The sequence below is a fragment of the Festucalex cinctus genome, chromosome 11, assembly GCF_051991245.1.
Source record: "Festucalex cinctus isolate MCC-2025b chromosome 11, RoL_Fcin_1.0, whole genome shotgun sequence".
Lineage (NCBI taxonomy): Eukaryota > Metazoa > Chordata > Actinopteri > Syngnathiformes > Syngnathidae > Festucalex > Festucalex cinctus.
Genome location: NC_135421.1, coordinates 21,683,658 through 21,703,664, shown reverse-complemented (window position 1 = coordinate 21,703,664; position 20,007 = coordinate 21,683,658). Strand labels below are relative to the sequence as shown.

The 20,007-nt window shown below is 38.9% G+C and overlaps 1 protein-coding gene across 2 annotated transcripts in view; it reads right to left on the bottom strand.

The window, feature by feature from the left end:
* The window catches only part of thsd7ba (thrombospondin, type I, domain containing 7Ba), a 213,015-nt gene that overhangs the window by 134,223 nt on the left and 58,785 nt on the right, over positions 1-20,007 (bottom strand). For both annotated transcript variants that reach the window (XM_077536062.1, XM_077536063.1), the window contains 2 exons: positions 11,432-11,756; positions 4,977-5,153 (listed from right to left, as the gene is read on the bottom strand). In XM_077536062.1, coding sequence (XP_077392188.1) covers positions 4,977-5,136 — 160 coding nt within the window. In that variant the 5' untranslated portion in view covers positions 5,137-5,153; positions 11,432-11,756. The remainder of the gene's footprint in view (positions 1-4,976; positions 5,154-11,431; positions 11,757-20,007) is intronic.

Here is a 20,007-nt window from a genome sequence, read left to right as displayed (position 1 = left end):
ACTGCAACAACAATATTATCAGCGATGAAAAAGTTTTTTTTTTTTGTTTTTTTTTTGTTTTTTTTTGAGACAGCTACCACAAAATTGTTCTCACATTTAATTTGATTGAAAAACCTCTTCACTGGGGAAAAATATAGAGCCTTACGTGGGAGGTCGATAAATGCCAAGAGCCCACCCAGCACCTTACAGTACATGCACATTTAATAAGGGTCAATGTAACGTGATCGGAAGGTGAGTGGGTCTTTCATATCACTAGGTCAATGTGTCCTTGAGCAAGACTGCTTGTGATAAAGCTGGGTGGTAGTTTGCATTGAAATTCTTTAGCGTCTTTCTCTGAAAGTGACTGCGTGCAAGCAGTGCAACACTGTAGAGCCTTCATGGAAATACACGCTTTAACGTTCACCCATTCAACTGATCATAAGCCATGTTGAATTTTCAGTGTAGGTGGAGAGGGGCAATCATATGTTATGGTCTCTTGCAGTACAAATGCAACCATAGGCAGTAAGCAATATTATAAAACTGCTGGGTAAAAAATGACCCAAATTAGGTGAAATCGCCAACCAAACTCTTGTGTTGAAGATTTGATTTTGATCCAACAAAGAATAAAAAAAAAAAAAAAAGAGACCAATATCGATGAGCTACCAAAAATGGGTTGCCGCCAACCTCACGATACGATATGTATCACGATACAGGGGTCACGATACAATATGATACGTATCGCGATACATATGTATCCCAATAAATGATCTTCAAGGCAATACGTATCTCGATATTTTACATGAATGTACTTGCATTTTATAATAACAGTCATATGTATACCTAAAGGATATGTTTATTATGCTGGATGACAAAAATCTTTTTGTTAGTAGCTCTTCTGGTTTACCACCATGCGGCATGCCTGGTCTAAATATGTCCGCACTGCAGAGCAGGGAGCAGTTGTGAGCCGATGTGAGTAAAAATATCAAAATATTAAAATTGCAGCTCTAAAATGTCCTTATTTGAAATATTTCGGGAAATAATAACAGCATTTTTTTTCATGTAACACATTTTATTTCGTTTTTTTTAACAAAATATAGGAAAATTGGTCCATTGAGACACGTGCCATGTTAACTGCCTATTTAAAGTTAATGAGCAATATCGATTCTGACGTCTGCGAATCGAAACGCGTATTGTAATGAGGCCCGCAACGATATATTGCCGTATCGATTTTTTTGAGCACACCCCTAGTCATCAGTATAGCGGTTATAAATAACAAAAAAATTTATTACCAACATTTTCAAAAAAAAATTCCCCTGTCCCAAAGTCAGCTGTGTTACCCTCTGAGCCATCTATAGCCATGAATGTTACTTTAAAATTACGCCAACTTCATAAAAAAAAAAAAAAAAAAAAAAAAAACGGTGACCAGCTTCAGCATTTCAGCCCACCTAAATCCAATTTACAACTCAATCTACTGTGTCAAAATAATTAACCCACCCTTTAGTAAAAAATAACTCAATCTGAGAGCAATCTCGTGCTTTCTCATTAGCGATACATCTCCTAGCACGGCGTTCTATCGTCTGTCATTTTACTACATTTCAACATGAAAAAAATTGGCAAGGATATGAATAATCTGTGCATCAATGCAAGTCTTTTTGGAAATAATTGGCAAATGACTTAAAATGGGTGGGCTTTTAACTGTCAAGAGACTTTCTTTGCACAATAATTGAATAATTATGCCATTAGCCACAGTGTTTTCGGAGCTATATTCTGCTCTCCATGGCGCTGATGAAGGTCAAGCTTAAATGGATCCAGCTCTGTTTGACTCCCAGCGACTCACAAAAGATTCACCCCGTATTGCTTCTGGCCTAGATAGACTCACTCAATTGTGTGCTTCTGCATAACTTTGGGTAGAAATTTCTGAGAATTAAATTCAATTATAGCGAATCTTCGCACCCAATTATGTTTAAGACCACATTTGGGATTGATGGCTACTGGACATGACAGGACCTTTTTTTTTTTGGCATGTTCTTACTGTGCTTAGGATTTTTCTTCTGTTACATCCTAGTTGTCCAAATCATGATACGAAGACCTAATATAACTTTTGATCCAAATACATTTCCAACTAGTTGTTATGAACGTTTAAATTGTTTATGGAGAAATATAAACATGTCATCCGACACTGAACAGAATATAATTTGGATTTTATTCCAATATATCTTTTTTTTTTTTTAGTGTGACACCTAAATGAACTACTTTCCTAGGATGAACATGATGAAAACACAGCACATAAATCCCAGGCTGCTCTGATTGTCAGCCAGCTAAATCACAACCTTCGACTGATTGATGCATTATGCTTCAACAAATGATCCCTTTCCTTTGGAGTCGAACACTTAAGGGTGACACATTCTGAGTCAAAGCGTCTCAAGTTTGAGATTTTCTTTACAGTGTCTCAAACAATAAGACCTAAGCCAGCAGTGACTCACAAACACTTCAGAACATCACCCGGGATATTTTTTTTTTGATTCCGTCCCTTTTGAACATGCGTTCTTTCAAGTGAAATTAATCAGCCTCTTTATCACTTAGGCAGTGTCATTACCCAGACACAAAGTGCGAAGTGAGCGTACTAATGGCCCAGCAAGCGGCGGCCTTTTGTCTGGGAAAGCCACGCATTCTTCCTCAAGCTGCTTTGCAATTGCATTTCCAATTGAATTTGTGAAGTGAGCTAAAGTTGACGTGGGATAAGTTCAAAGTTGTTGTTTTTTTTTAAAGTAGAGACTTATGCCAAGGATGTTACGTTTTTTTTGACAGGGTCCCAGACATTTTCTAATCAAATTTGTGGCAATAGGTGCGTTTCCATTGCCCTCAGTTTTGCGCAAAAGGCATGTTTCGCAAAAGTACGCTGATAATGGAAACACCGGATTTGCGAAAAAACTCTCAAATATCGCAAAAAAGTTTTTGCGCTCTCATGATGTGGTTTTTGAGACGTATCGAAAAAGGAGTACAGTGTTCCCTCTAGGGGTGTGAATTGCCTCGTACCTGACGATTCGATTCGTATCACGATTCACAGGTCACGATTCGATTCGATACCGATTAATCCCGATACGAATTTATAAGTCGATTGTTGCGATTTTTTTTCATTCAAATTTAGAAAATACTAATCAGTAAGCTGGTAGAGTGTAAGATTTATATGAAAATGTATTATTTATTTATCTGAAATTTCAGTCTTATAGAGGTTGTAATCTGTTTCATGTTTAAACAGCATTAAAATAAAATATTAAGGCTTAATGTTCCGTTCATATAACATTCTTCCATGCTTAAGGTGTAAATCCTAAAAAAAAAAAAAAATAAAATAAAAAATAAAAAATAAAAAATAAAAAAATCGATTTTGCCTATTATTGAATCGATTCGAGAATCGCGCGATGTAGTATCGCGATATATCGCCGAATCGATTTTTTTTAACACCCCTAGTTCCCTCGTTTTCCTCTGGGGTTAGGTTCCAAAAAATACCCGCAATAAATGAAATCCGCGAAGTAGTTAGCTTTATGTTTTACAACTCTTAGAAATGTTTTAAGGCTCTAAAATCTCCGACCGCACAATTTATACACTTTTCTCATTGAGGCATTTACGTTTTCTCACATTTCTCTCTTGTTCAAACATTGACAATGTTCAAACCTTCATAAATTTTATAAAATGGGTATATTACTGAAAAAAATATGCAAAATTGCACTTAAAAAAAAATCCGCGATACAGCGAGACCGCGAAAAGTGAACCGCGTTATAGCGAGGGAAGACTGTATTTCGCAAAAGTGTAATGGAAACACTTTTTGCGCATTAGTAGTCATGTGACACCCGCCCGGTCACGGAGGAAAGGACTGTAACACGTTGTTTATGTGCATTTTTATTAAACTTGCAATTACTATTTGTTTTGACAATTATTAATTTCGGTTTTGTATTTTAGTTTTACATGCTGAAGTGATTTGTATCGGCGACTGCACGTCATGAGCGTAAAAGAGAGAGAGAGGTGTAATCGAGCGAGACTCCTTCGAAAAGTTGAAGGAGAGGAGAGCTTGAAATCCTGTCCTGCCATGTTTGGTTAATTTTGCAGAAAACATCAGAAAGTTTTAACAATTTGTAACCCGCCTTTTACCCAGTTTCCGCTTGGGAACAACAACATTTAGGATTACAGGAAGTAGGAAGTAACGCGGCTACTCGCTTTCGTGTCAGAACTGCTTGCCGACTGCCGAGGGACACACACAACAACACCAACACTAAACGCCCGAAACCACCCAATGAGGGGTGAGTGTTTTTTTTTTTAAGTAATATAACTACAATGGGCGTCCGTCTACCGTAAACATCATGAGCACCTCCTACAGAACAGCGAGGTCTCGCGAGACGGGACGTTCCGAGAATTGCGCCTCAGAAGCGAAACTCTTCAATGGAAACACCGACAATTCGAAATGGTACTTTATCGAAATAGTACAATATCGCTTTTATTCTTGCGAAAAAGAGTAATGGAAACGCACATGATAACACATCTTAAAATTGGCCATGCGATTCAAAACGTAACATATGGGAAAGCCCGTCAGAGCAACGTCATTTGGGTATAATGTCGAAAAATTGAGCTGCCTTGGCGGAGGCGCTCACTTTCCAAATGTTGTCTCTTCAACGTGCATTAGTGCAACGGTCCAAGCCCAGCATGTAACCACTAAGACAGATGTTGTGTCTGTGCCTACAGTGTGATGATGAGTTATGATGAACACATCCCCTGCCACCACTGTGGCACTACAGCTCCCGCTAGGATAAACCTGCTCAATACAACAATTCAATCAAAACAGGAGTGCAGAACTTTCAGAGAGATTCCCCCATCCCGTTGAAAGAAATAGAAAATGATCAATCGATTCCTCCTTGGCTCGTGAAATGATTCACCAGCAATCAAGGCGATTTTAAGATAAGCCCTTGGTTCAAAAGGCCAATGACTAAAAAATGTAAATTCTTTACCTGTTTTCCACGAGAACTGATGATCCATATGAAACACAATATCTGATCGGGCATGGATGAGTAAGAAGGACCAGAGGACGAAGAAACAGAGGTAGTTCCCAGTTCCCCGTGTCCAGGCAATGACCCCAAAGTCATCCTTTAAAGTCATAGTCCAGCCCATTGCTTCCTCTCTTACTCCTGGGGGGGGGAAGACAGAAAAGTCATCAGTAACTCACTTAACTCATTTACTCCCAATGACGTATAAATACGTTTTTTAATGTTCTAAGTGTCCCAAAGACGTATTTATACGTTTTTTTGTTTTTTTTTATGCTAGAGCATACAGAAGGCTTTGATGCAGCCTCTCAACTGCAAAGAATGGTTGCAGAAATGGAAGTTATTACACAAACGGCCAGCAAGTGGCAGCAGAGCAAAGGAGATCAACCAGGGCCATGTAGAAAAAAAAGCTCAATTACTTACAATTTTAAATAGATTTGTGAAAACTGATGAAACTTAGTTCTCTTCTTTTGGTAGGTTCCATGCTTTTATAGCAATTGAACACAATATTGTGTGGGCCTTGCAAAATCAGTCAAAATCCAGTAAAACAGCCGGGAGCGAACGGGACTGCTTCTGTGAAAATGGCTGGGAGTGAATGAGTTAAGGTGCAACAGAAGGAGATGCACATTGCAGGGCGTCTCCCTCCCGCTCATCTTCCAACACTTTTACGTCGTTGATTCATGAATCCTAACGTAGTGGTTTGACATATTGCCTGCCCTTCCTTTGTTAAAAACCCCCATAAATAATTAGTCAAGGCCTCCCAATGTACAATACAAGTGGAAAGGTGTTGAGGAGACTTAAATCATGGTGTAATAGAAGGGATGTGCGCCTTTTTATTGCAGCTTATTTATTGCTCTCGGCTACGACATGGATTCTGGTCCTAATAGTGTTAAGAGGGATTAGTCCAGGATTCGCAGGCCTTCAATTGTGTATCTGACAGATATGACAACAGAATTTAATCCGCATGACCCCAAATGACTTTTTTTTTTTTTTACAGCATTTGAAAATTGATTATTTTTTTGTGCATTACGATGGTTGGGCTGGGTTGGTTTACACTGAAACCACATGATTTCTCCAAAAGAGTTTTGGAACTGTCGGAGTGTTGCATGGATCAGGGCAGGGAACGATACAAAATATCTCCTTTAGGGGCACCAGACCTGCCGAATGACCGGAGCACTCTCGTTTTTTAGCCTTCGCCAGCCCCATTATTTTGCCGCAATATTAGTGTCCCGTTTTGTTTTGTTTTTTGCCATGTGCATGTTAATCACACAGTTGTCATACAGATTCATACGATTAACCCATTACAAGGGAATATAACTGTTAAATTATTTCCTCTTTACTTCAAAATCAACGTTTGCGTTCTCATTCACATCTAATACATACAGTTACACCAGAACTAGAACGACTTCCTGCTTCTGTGGATGTTAGGTTCACACACCAAAACATATAAGAATGACAACACAAGGATGAGAAGACAAGACTTGTTTGTTTTTACTCACATCGAGGAGAGCAGAGTTGCCAGGTACAAGCTGTCAAAGATGCTCTGGCAATTCTCTTGCGCCCTCTCTATTTATTGGGGATTATTTCCTGTCCGGTTACAAAAAGCATTGCACCACTAAAGGGGTGGGGGAAAGCGCAATAGTGCAATGCTACATTATCTAAAAATAACGTATCTATCTGCTTGGATGTAAGTGTGTTGCAAATAAGAATGTGATTATCCATTAGCAATGAAAGTTCTTGTTTCCGCTTTTGCCCCAGATGATGTGACTCATTTTAAACACAGCCACACTGTCTGGTACAGTTCTAAAAAAAAAAAAAAAAAAGCAGTTAACGTAAAGTTCATATGCATGTAAAGCATTTTAGCAAATATAGAACAACTTAGATACACTTTAAATGTCACACTAAGAATCATGGGAAATGTACTAGTCCTACTGCTGCAGTTGCTGGTGGTCAAAGTCAATGCAAGCTGAGCTATTCTGGCAAAATGTTTCCAATGAGGTGCCGACGTGAGATAAATTGCAGCTGCTTCCAACAGCTGCCCAGACTGACCAAAAAAAGTTGGACAATGCAGAGTGCAGCGACTTGTTTCGCGCTGTTGAACAGTTAACCAAGACAGCATCTAGCATTAGGTAAAGTAATAAGTTACCGAAAAGGATTCCTAGCTTGCTACCAGGTTGGCTATACTGATTGATCTGATTTCGATAGCTTAGCTTGAGAGAGAGAGCGAGGAAGAGACAGACAGACAGACAGACAGACATTTTTTTCCCCCACTCAGGATTTTTGAGACATGCTTAGGATTGACTGCGTGGCCTTGATGGAGGTCTGTGCTCCACTGAGTGCAATTCTAGTCCATAAACATTGATGACATTAAACATGTATAATGTCACTGTTGGGGGAACCCTTCTCTGTCTGTTCATTTTTTCCCACAAATCTATACTATTGCTCAGTCCCCTCATGAATCGGCTATTTTTACACATTATCGACCAATCTAAAGCGTTGAAAATGGATTGCTATCTTTAACGATGCAATGGTAATGTCTCTACAAAAATTTTTTTTTTAGTTTCCTGAAAAGTGATGGTTCTAAGATAAGATTTTGCTGGACGTCAGTGATACCTAATTAAATGGCTGATGAGTGTTCCCACAGTGATGTGTGATAGGCATCTCGTCCCGATTTAAAGAGCTACATATGGTGTGACTGAACAAAACAAAACAAAACAAAAACTGAATGTGCGCTTAATTTGACTCAGGTAACCGAAAATTGGATGCTTGTTTAAGTTGTTTAATGAGAAGTCTGTGAGACTACAGATGGCTTGTTGCCCAGATGCGAGTTTCCAGATGACAGCTCGACAGACTGTTCAATTTTCCTTCAAATTTGATAAGACATTATGCAGTCTGAGCTATCACTGGCCTTGTATGCCTTTAAGATGGATGTAAACAAAGGATCTGGATGTTTGCATGATCCCATTTTGTATTCTACCAAGAATTACAAATTAACTCATTCACTCCCAGGACATTTTCGCTGTTTTACTGGATTTGGACTGATTTTGCAAGGCTCATAGAATATTGTGTCCTATTGCTATAAAAACATGGAATCTACCAAAAGAAAGATTAAAGCCTCTTCTTTCATCAGGTAAAAAAAAAAAAAATATTTCTATCTGTTTCCATTTTGCATCAATTAGCATTATAATATGGCTAAGTTTCATCATTATTCACAAATCAGTTTAAAGTAGTGGGGGAAAAGAGCTTTTTAATCTTATATTCTGCTGCCATCCGCTGGCCTATTTTGTAATAACTACCATTACTTCAAGCATTCTCTTCAGTTCAGAGGCTGCATCAAAGCCAAAACGTATAAATACATCTTTGGGAGCATGGTAATATTTAAAATAGAACGTATTTATACGTTTTTGGGAGTAAATTAGTTAAGCAATTCATCATTTTAAATATATGAGAGAGAGAATTTTTTAGGATATTTGTCTTTTCTTTTCTTTTTAAAACTTGATGTGCTGGTGGCTAAGGGAAATATTTTGTTGAATGCATTGCCTGACACCTTCATAACAATATACCAATACAACAATATACAGTACATCTAACTAATGCAGCTTGGCTGTTCAATGACAAGCTACACACTTCAATGCCCTGACCTGTACAAAAAAAAACAAAAAAACAGCAAATCTTGACCTGGCTGGTATTTCGATATATTTCAAGAGGACAGATGTATGAGATAACCATAGGGGCACAATTTATAGGATAAAGCGAAATCTTCGCTTTTCTTTAAGCCTCCGATTCTGGAGCACGTACGCAGTTCAAGCTCGGGCTACAGCCGTCTGCCTGCCTGTCAGTATCAACACGGAATGCAGGCTATCGTGAAAATCTGCGAAAAGAAAAGCTCTTAACTGCTAAATATCTGGGTCAATGGAACCGTGCCAAACCAGAAAAACCTGGCAGAGAGCAGCGTGGCTCAGATGCTGCGGTGCCTCCTGTTAGATACTCCATGATCTGATGGAATGCAATCTGCCTGCCTGTCTCCTGTGGTGCTTGTTTGTGGCTCATTCGCTAGATTTGGCGTGCACATCTTGGATCCATCATAAGAGGACAGATGAGCAATGCTCGACCGAATTCTCCCTCACAGGTGGTCTCGGTAATGGATGTTTGATTCTATCTATTAAAATGGATGGGAAAGGCTAATTTGATAAGAAAGGACTCTGAGCAATCACCAACCTCTTTAAGTTATCCAAAGAGACGGTTCTATCTGATGTAGCAAATGTTTTTGCTCTTTGTCTTTAGTTTAGAAACTGTCCTCTGCCATTTAACCACATTTTAGAAATAATTTATCTCATTTGGGGCCTTCAAATTTGAATGAAAGATCTTCACAGCCTTATAAATGCAAAATACTGCTGTCATGACTGTGTTTTTGTGGGGGGGCAAGGGTTATGTTTAGGTCATGCAAGGGTTATGTTTGGGTCATGACTGTGCTTTCTTTGGGGTCTGATGCAATCAGCATGTAACAGCAACTAGTTTCAACTTGTAAGAAGCTATGTGAAGTCAGAAGCTATGTGATGTCAGGAATCTTTCATCTGGTCAACAGCCAATCAGATAATTCCATGTCAGTCCTGTTAGCCACATGTCTGGCCACAGCCAATCAGATCCATTCGCTGTCTATATAAGTCTGACAGAGGATCCATGATGCCTTCTCGTTGTTTCTGGTCTAGTCAAGTTAGTTCATGAGTTTTTTTGTGAATTGTGGTACAAAATTCTGTTGTGTTTGTCCCAGGACTTTATGCTTTTTTTATGAGTTTCATGTACATACAGCTTTACTAGCCAGAGTTAACTAAGGGTGTTTTTTCAAGCAACCCACTGCCTGGAAGTGCACCCAAATAATAAAGCATGTAGTATTTATTAAAAAACAAAAAACAAAAAAAACAATATAGTCTAGTTTTTAAATGAAAATAAAATTTAATATCAATATTTTTGATTGGAAATTGCTGCTGTGCATGCATTGCAGTTAATGTGTAAATGTTTGTTTTTATTTTTATCACTAAACAACCTGAGCAAAGCCCACCAACATTTTGTTATTTTGCCAGTTCATGAAATTACATTGAAAATGCTCTTCTATGCTATGCTGGAAGTCATCAATTCTTCCACAACAGTTGGAAGTAGAATACTCGCCTCAAACGAAGAAAAGAGCAAAAGAAAAAAAAAAAAAAGATTACAATTGATTTTTTTTGTTTGTTTGTTTGTTTGTTTGTTTGCTCGTTCCCAAATGCAGACACTAATAATCGTTGTTCGGATACATCCAGGTGATTCAAGTCAAACCAGTTTTTTTCCAAAAAGTTGCTGTGCTTGGATTAAAGCTGTTAAAAGACCATTTCTACCCAACATCACTCATTTTTTAACTATTTTGATGTTCTTGCTTCAAAGACAATTTCAGAGAAGCAGACTGCGAGTTACTGGGATTGAGCTTTTGGAAGCTATAATCTTCCCCTCAAACTATCCCGATCTGCTTGCTTTTCTCGCATTACTGCATTTTGTTGTTTCTGGCCAAGAGGATACAGAGTAAGTTGTTATTGAGCAAAAGGGAATCAACAGCACTTTAAAGTCTGGAAAGGTGTTAGAATAAAAAAAGACAAAAAAACTAAACAAAACAACTAAACAAGCACAAGCATGCGTCTTTAACTATTTTACCTATCGCTTCAACACTGTTTTAATTTCAGCAAATAGTTTTTACGATAGACTGGAAGTAGCGGGCACATCGGCCAGCGGATGCCTGCCTGGAGACCAAACTAATTGGAATCTAATTGTTGACCATAATGTTTGTACACCTCCCAGTTGTCCCTGCCCAAAGTCGCTTACAGTTGGGCATTGCTGTGTTTTGTAAATGTAAATAAAGTACCGTATTTTCCGCACTATAAGGCGCACCAAAAAGCATTCAATTTTTTTCAAAAGCTGACCATGCGCCTTATAATCCAGTGTGCCTTATATATGGATCAATATTGAGCCGCAACAGGTCTCGCTGTCAAGACGCTATCGTTGACCCTGCACGATCGATGACGCGCATGCGCAGAAGATGCCGCCATCTTGGATCGCTAGCTAATACTAATACTTTACCTCAGAGAAAATAATAAAACAGCTGTTTATTCATTTGGCGAGTGAATGGAGTTGTCAGAAAGCTGGTTTGTAATCTATTAATCAAGTTTGACTGACCTATATGACTGTTTTGTTGACGTTCCCTTTAGCGCAGCACCATCTAATGGATGCATAACGTAACCCCAGCCTCTACTGTAGCGCCTTATATATGGAAAAAGTTTGAAAATATGTTATACATTGAAGGTGCGCCTTATAGTGCGGAAAATACGGTAATATCAGCTATTAGTCACTTAAAAGGCCTTTGTGCTCTGCAAATAGTCAATAAATAAATCACGTACCTGATCAAGACGATTGCCAGTCATCCCTTTGGGCAATGTTGCTGGTTCAGTCAGAGAGCAGCCCCTTCTGTGGCTTCCCTAGCAAGGTAGAGGAGGCCTCCAAAGACGTTAAGTCTGACAGGCGGGGTAAATCAGATGTATCAGGTCCTCCACCTCAAGCACCATGCGGTGGCTTAATCCTGTGAGTCAATGTGTCGAAGGCCGGGATGGTGTCACACCTCCAGCTGCAACTAGTACTATTAAGCCACTGGTGTCGGGTCTGTCGAGCATCCACCCGCTGATGTTCCTGCCGAGTTGGGCACCGGAGTCAGCAAAGAGACGGGGTCTGGAGGTTGGGAAGACACAAAACACACAGATTGATAAGCATCTGATGTAACTGCGTAGAGAAGATTGTTGTATTCTCACAACAATAATATGCACATATAACCAGTTTATAGGATAATTCATTACATTTCCATCCATCAATTTTCTCTATGGATTTGATTTCTACTTAATTATGGATGCAGGTGAGTTGAAGTCTATCCCAGCTGACTTTGGACGAGAGGCTATACACCAGGGGTTTTTCATTTGAGGGCCACATACAGAAAATCAGAAGGACGCAAGGGCCACATAATGTTATGAAGAGAAATTGTGTTTAGTCCTAAAAATTGTACAAATAATTTATTTGTGCTTTTGCATATTTGGAAAAATGCTACAGTATATAAACCAATTTATTTGTAATTTGGCAGTAGGGTTATTATAGTTTTGGAATTTTTTATTTTAGTTTTTTTTTGTTTTGAGTTTTTTTTTTTTTTTTTTTTTTTTAGTTAGTTTTAATTGGTTTTCAGGGTGGTTCTGTTATTTTTTTTTATTAGTTTTAGTTCTTTAATAAATGCTTAGTTTTAGTTTAGTTTGTTTCAGTATTAGTTTTAGTTTTTTTCTGTGTGTGTGTGTGTGTGTGTGTGTGTGTGTGTAGTATTGTGCGCAAAAAAAACACCATGGGCGCGACGTCATTATTCTGGTTTATATCAAAATAAATCTAGTAAAAATCACATTTAAAATCATTCCCAAAGGCTCATGCATTATATTAATTACCAAAGAGTAAAACGAAGGACATTTTTGCTATAATTATAGTTAGTTTTATTTTAGTTAGTTTTGTAAAAAGCATCTTCGTTTTTATTTTATTCGTTAACGCAATTGTTTTTTGAATTTGTTTTTTCGTTAGTTTTAGCCAACTAAAATAACCTTTAATAGCACCTGTGTTTTTTTTTTTTTACACCCTCCCTTCTTACTTTGACCATCTTCAAACATTTTTGTTTTTATTTTATTTGAACTGAGTCAAATGCCATTTTTAGCATATGTCGAGGGCCACTAAAAACTGGACGCCGGGCCGCAAATGGCCCCCGGGCCGTAGTTTGGACACCACTGCTATACACCACGGACTGTTACCAACCTATGTCAGATTTTCACAGTGATCATCAAAGAGAAGACCGCAGCTCATCCAAAGGAAAGTGATTCTATCAAAACCGACTGCCCTTGTTTCCCATCCAGTCTCGTTAGCTTCCTTTTAAGCCCGGCTCACAAGTTTCACTCTTTCATTGGCCTTCCTTTCGCTGCTCCTGAAAGCCCCAAGATCCCAGTCACCTCGACTTTATTTCCCCCGGTGTTCTGATGCTTTAGTTTGCTGTTCCACTCAGCCTTCAATAAGCTTGGCGCTGTAGGAACAACTCTCTTCTGACAACACAGTAAATAAACCCCCAAATGCCACAAAGGTGCTTCTGAGCCATATTAATTAGACATGCAGATATCTGCCTTTATTAACACTGCAAAAGTCTAGTCTAGACTTGATTATTGGTATTGTTTAGCGCCACTGCCGCACATTAATAAGTTTTGGTTGCAGTCTATATAGGAATCTTTGTTTGTTTAGGATTTTATGCATTTTCATATGGTTAAAAAAGAAGTTCTCTGCCAATGATAATTTGCCTGGAACTGTTGATGTGACTAAAAGCTTTTCTGTGTCTGTCTTGTGTTTGTTTTTTTCTTTAATAAGCCCAGACCTAAACGTTGTCAAAGTAGACCTGACAAAAAAAATCCCAATTGTGTTCTGATCAATACAAAAGTGACTCACTGCAGCAGAACGCTAACTATTACTTTAAACATTGAATCATATTAACTCATTCACTCCCAGCCATTTTCACAGAAGCAATCCCGTTCGCTCCCGGCTGTTTTACTGAATTTTGACTGATTTTGCAAGGTCCACAGAATATTGTGTTCAATTGCTATAAAGGCATGGAACCTATCAAAAGAAAGATTAAAGTCTCTTTTTTTTTCATCAGGGGAAAAAAAAGTATGTTTCTATCTGTTTCCGTTTTGCAGCAATTAGCATTAGAAGAGAGCTAAGTTTCACCAGTTTTCACAAATCTATTTAAAATTCTAAGTAATTAAGCTTTTTTTCTACATGGCCCTGGTTGATCTCCTTTGCTCTGCTGCCACCTGCTGGCCGTTTGCGTAATAACTACCATTTCTGCAACCGTTCTTTGCAGTTGAGAGGCTGCATCAAAGCCTTCTGTATGCTCTAGCATAAAAAAAAACAAAAAAACGTATAAATATGTCTTTGGGACACTTAAAACATTATTAAAAAAACGTATTTGCACGTTATTGGGAGCAAATGAGTTAATATGTATCAGTTTTTTCTGGTCATCTATCTGTAAATCTAAACGTTATACTTGGGTATCCATCGCTCACACAGTATCAGGACATCCCACTTGAAGCCTCAACTAACCAGAAACGACAAATTGTACCTCGCGGAATCTCATATTGCCTGATTTTAACATTGGAAATGCATCAGTCAGCAAAGAGATGGCCCGAGTAGAGATCATGTAGTGGAAAATGGGCTTATGTGTCAGCCTATGATTGAGTGGTGATCTAATTGTGATGCAAAATCCTGGCGTGACAGAGGCTCTCAATGGTATTACTGATATTTTTGATAAAAAATGTCCATTGAGCCATTTTATGAGAATGCACTGTTACTTACATTGAAAATAAAAGTGTATGGTCAAGTTTACACTTGACTTTTTTTTTTTTTTTTCTTTTTTGCCGCCTGCTATCTCAAGATAGCTGCCCAAAAAAATATTGCTTTAAACAACTTGCAGTTTGAAAAGTCAGTGATTGTTTAGGCCTTAAAAAAAAAAATTCAATTCAAGAGCTACCTCACTTGATGTGGTGTTGTAATAGCAAGCCATTCCGCTGCTCAACTCCAGCAGACTAATTTCACCCTCAATTGTTGACGACTGACATTTGCCACATCTCTCTCAGAAACTACAATTTTTGGATAACTTTTTTTTTTTTTGGTGGCATCTGAAGGAGAGGCATATCTCTGCACTGCCAGCAAACAGTCGGACACACGAGGCAACTGCTCTTGAAGCAAGGGTTGTGAACTCAATCAGCCACTTGTTTATCCTTGTGGCATGGAAGTACTTTGGTTCATTTTGATTGCCTCCCTTTGCTCTGGTATGGCTAGATAGGCAAGCCAACGCGGGTCAAAGCATTGATAACAGCAGGAGCGTATTTTTTACTTAGTCCCGACCTCACGGTCTCCAGCTTGGTGCCACTATATGACCGAATAATATCACTACGCTAGCTTTGAGCATGTATTGCTCACAAGTTTGTCTTCTCCAGGCACATCTCATTTACAGCAAATCTCAGAGAAAAACAAATAAAAATGCTCCCAAGTTTGTTGCAGTTGCTCCTTTTTAACTCATTTGCTCCCAATAACGTGTAAATACGTTTGTTAATGTTCTAAGTGTCCCAAAGACGTACTTATACGTTTTGTTTTGTTTTTTTGTTTTTTATGCTAGAGCATACAGAAGGCTTTGATGCAGCCTCTCAACCTCAAAGAACGGTTGCAGAAATGGTTGTTATTACACAAACGGCCAGCAGGTGGCAGCAGAGCAAAGGAGATCAACCAGGGCCATCTAGAAAAAAAGCTCAATTACTTAGAATTTTAAATAGATTTGTAAAAACTGATGAATCTTAGCTCTCTTCTAATGCTAATTGCTGCAAAACGGAAACAGATGGAAGCATACTTTTTTTCCTGATGAAAGAAGAGACTTGTTCCATGCCTTTATAGCAATAGAACACAGTATTCTGTGGGCCTTCCAAAATCATTCAAAATCCAGTAAAACAGCCAGGAGCGAACGGGACTGCTTCTGTGAAAATGGCTGGGAGTGAATGAGTTAAGTGCTCCTCAAAACGGCACTCCAAGTCATTTATTTAGTCAAATATGCTCCCAAGTGGCTACTGATGTAAGACAGTAAAGCTATTAAGTTTCTTGTTGTCTCTCTTTATTTTTAGATTGACTTGGGTTGGACTCATTTGATTAACAGGCAGGGATGGACATCGTCAGAGAATTGCATTGATTAATTATAAAGTAAATGTGATGAGACTGACTTCGTTTCAAAAAGGCAACTGTGTGTATACAACAGAAAGTTTTAATTGAATTGGGAAAATAAAATTAGATGTGATTGGAAATTTTTACTTCGGTAAACGAATATGTTCAACCAAGGCCCTCAGATCAGCAGTTTTGTAAGAAAGTTTCTTCTTTCTCCCTAAATTATTATTATTACTAGGGATGTTCGATACCACTTTTTTTTTTTAAGACCGATACCGATACTCAGACCCTCAGTACTCACCGATACCGATACCAACTGCCGATACCGGTAGTACATTTTGACAAATAAAAAAACAATCACTAAAAGTAGTGTTGTTCCGATACCGTTTTTTGGCTCCCGATACCGATACCGATACTCAGCTTTGCAGTATCGGCCGATACCGATACCGATACCGATACTTAAGGTTTTTTTTCCTCAACATGAAAAAGCTGTCCTGCCATTGGTTCAGAGCATTCAAGGGCCAATAGGATATCTTAGATCGGCATGCAGTGAACATGTCACATACCAGTGAATGCCGTGCACCAGCAAGACACAAGATGCTGCATCCAAAATCCTATATTAGAGTTGGAATTAATGGTATCGGCATGTTACTTGTGAGTAGTCACCGATACCGATACCACTGTTTTAATGCAGTATCGGTATCGGAACAACACTAACTAAAAGATATTTTTAAACAAATGTATTTCCTTTAATTTTGACACACAAAAAAAAAAAAACAGCACAGTCACTCTTCAATAGTCTTAACGCTTCAAAATAAAACATAAAAATGCTCTTTTAGTTTAAGATTCACAATTTTGAAGTATTTCCAAACAGGTGAAGTTTTGGTGAAAAACTGCTGCAAGCTAGCGCCACTTACAGGCAAGGAGGACTCACTTAACGTCTTCCCCCTCTGCCATCGGTCACTTGAACTCGTCTGCGTCACGAGTACTCGAGTACTTGAAAAAAGGCTGGTATCGGCCCGATACCGATACCTGGTATTATTACAATTATTTTACTACCAATATTTGGGCGACATTTGCTCACTTTCCTCTTTCAACAAAATCTATAGTCATCTTTATGATTTAAAAAAAAAAAAAAAAAAAAAAAAAAAAAGACTCGTTGCAGTGTTATGTTAACCTAATGGATAACTGAAAACACGTCTCACACAGTAAATATTTCATCCAAGACCCGAAAAGGGCTCTCGCAAAATGTAAAATTGACACAGAGCCAACACAAACACAAAAGCTGCAAAATGATGAGCTCTATTGGTGTAAACATGCCTGATAAGAAAAAGATAAGTCTCAGAGGAAAAACATAGAAGAAGCTGAGGTTGCTAGAGGTGAAAGGACATCTCTTATCTGCCTTTTCCGGAATGCTAATTGGTTGTGTGTTTCAGGAAATTAATCATCAGAGGAGGTAGGGGGATGAGGGGACTACCGTGGATCCCGTTGAGACGTTAGAGCAAAATGTGAGAACCGAATTTGAAGCGCAAACAAACAAAAGCAAATGTCTCTGAAACGATTCCACAAAAGGCCAAATGAGAGGGTTAGAGCGCCTGAAAGAGAAACAAACCATTCCTGGATAATCGGATTTATTGTGTGTGGCTGTTCCGCCCGCCTGGCCTCACAACCCCCGCCTCCCTTCATTAAAAAAAAAATATATATATATAATTAATGCAGAACTGGCTATAATCCTGGTCCCGCCGTCCCTTTTTCAATTGAAAGCGACGTCTTGTGGGACCGGCACATGCAGGTGAGCGCATCTGAGTCCTGACTAGAGAGAACCCGGAGGGAATTGTTGCACTGCGAGGGAGCCATCACTGTGAACGAGAGGGTGGCGTGACGGCGTCAGGATTAATTTTGAGAGAGTCGGGTAGCTGAGGCAGGCTGATAACATGGGTCAGTAGCTGCACAGCCACCTGGACTCGGTATGCTCCTCTAGAAAGGGGCTTTAATGTACTGTGGGCCAGGTGTATTTATAGCGTGCGGCCCCAAGAATTTGGCGACATGTGTCAAGAGGAAGATCAGCTAATTGATGACGGACAAAACAGGACAGGTGAACAAAACAGCAGTGGGAAAACAAGACAAAAAAACGTGAGTCTGGCTCGTACGATAAGCAATGAATATCTGTTCTAAAAAAAACAACAAAACAAAACAATGCTGTGTGCTCGACTGATCATCGCCAGTAGGTATGAATGTAACTGACTGGTTGTTTGTCTCTACTTGACTCTATATTCAAGCGTAAAATCTAGTGTTGTTCCGATACCGTTTTTTGGCACCCGATACCGATACTAGTGTTGTTCCGATACCGATACCGGTATCGGCAGAGGTGCCGATACTGCATTAAAACAGTGGTATCGGTATCGGTGACTACTCACAAGTAACATGCCGATACCATTCATTCCAGTACTAATATAGGATTTTGGATGCAGCATCTTGTATCTTGCTGGTGTGCGACATTCACTGGTATGTGACATGTTCACTGCATGCCGATCTAAGATATCCTATTGGCCCTTGAATGCTCTGAACCAATGGCAGGACAGCTTTTTCATGTTGAGGGGGAAAAAAAAAACTCAAGTATCGGTCTGGTATCGGTATCGGCCGATACTGCAAAGCTGGGTATCGGTATCGGGAGCCAAAAACGGTATCGGAATAACACTAACCGATACCCAGCTTTGCAGTATCGACCGATACCGATACCATACCGATACTTGTTTTTTTTTTCCTTAACTTGAAAAAGCTGTCCTGCTATTGGTTCAAAGCATTCAAGGGCCAAGAGGATATCTTAAATGGGCATGCAGTGAACATGTCACATACCAGTAAATATCGTGTACGAGCAAGACACAAAATGCTGCATCTAAAATCAAGTGTTGAAATTAATGGTATCGGCATGTTACTTGTGAGTAGTCACCGATACCGATACCACAATTTTAATGCAGTATCGGCACATCTGCCGATACCAGTATCGGTATCGGAACATCACTAGTAAAAACTGGCCTATCCTGATTTTCGTACCGACACACGCTTTTGCGTTTGGGAATTTGGTTCATCTCTTTGTGTCATGTTTCAGCATACCAAGGGAATTTCCCTTTGACATGCATCCAGGACACCAAGCAATTTGGTGGCTGAACATAGACTAAAGTCTGCTGGAACTAGGTCTAGATATTGGCCCAGGTCGTGTAACGCAATTTTTGTTAATTTGATCCAGGTACAAGCAGACAGATTTTCTGTGGTTGATGTCATTCTATTTCATTTTAGAAATCAGTTCTTTGAACACGTTATTATTACCATCTTTATTATATATATATATATATTTTTTTTTTTATCCCACTGGCAGCGGTACGGCTAAGGAGTCTAGAATAGATTTTTTTTGTTTGTTTGTTTTTACACTTGAAACTTTACCTACAATTGTGAACAATTTAAAATGTACCTCAGATCCACATGCTAGCCCTCAGAGTAGATTATAACGTAGTGGTTGTGTGGGATCATTTCCCACTTAGCACCGTGCTGCTGTGCACAATTGCCATGTGATCGACTGCCACTGAGTGAACCTATCAGATGGTAAAAATGACAGTACGTACTTTAAGGTGTTTCAGTTTTGTGTGAACATGGTTGGCAAAATCTTTTTTTAAAAAAATGTAAAGAAGCAAGAAGTCCTACAAAAAGAAAATTAAGAATAGTATGTACTAGGCTCCAGCTACCCTGTGACTCTAAACAGCCTCAACATTTAAACTGGACTGACGACAATAGAAAGACATTCTGAGAGTTTGGGCAACTTCCTTCTTGATAAATGTCAGTTTATTTTGAATCCAGATGTGATGACCACAATTACGGTGATGCTCCAATTTTGTGATGGCATCTTTTTGTACTGAAGGCACTTGACAGTACAACATGATGCAAAACATCATCATAAGAGTGAAGTTTGCCCACTTGCTTTCCATCAAGTCACGATTCTAGAATTTACATTAATCAGAAAAGCTAATGATTATCTTTGGCATTCTCTCAGTTTCAAATGTCAGAACATTACGTTCACTGTTCATTGACCTTTTCCAAACCATCAACACTGCCAGCAGCGCTAATAACCGAATTTCTATCTCACACTGTGCTATCTGCAGATTCACAACAATGAGCCAGTTACGATACAATGTTGTGCTTAATTGTGTGCTAA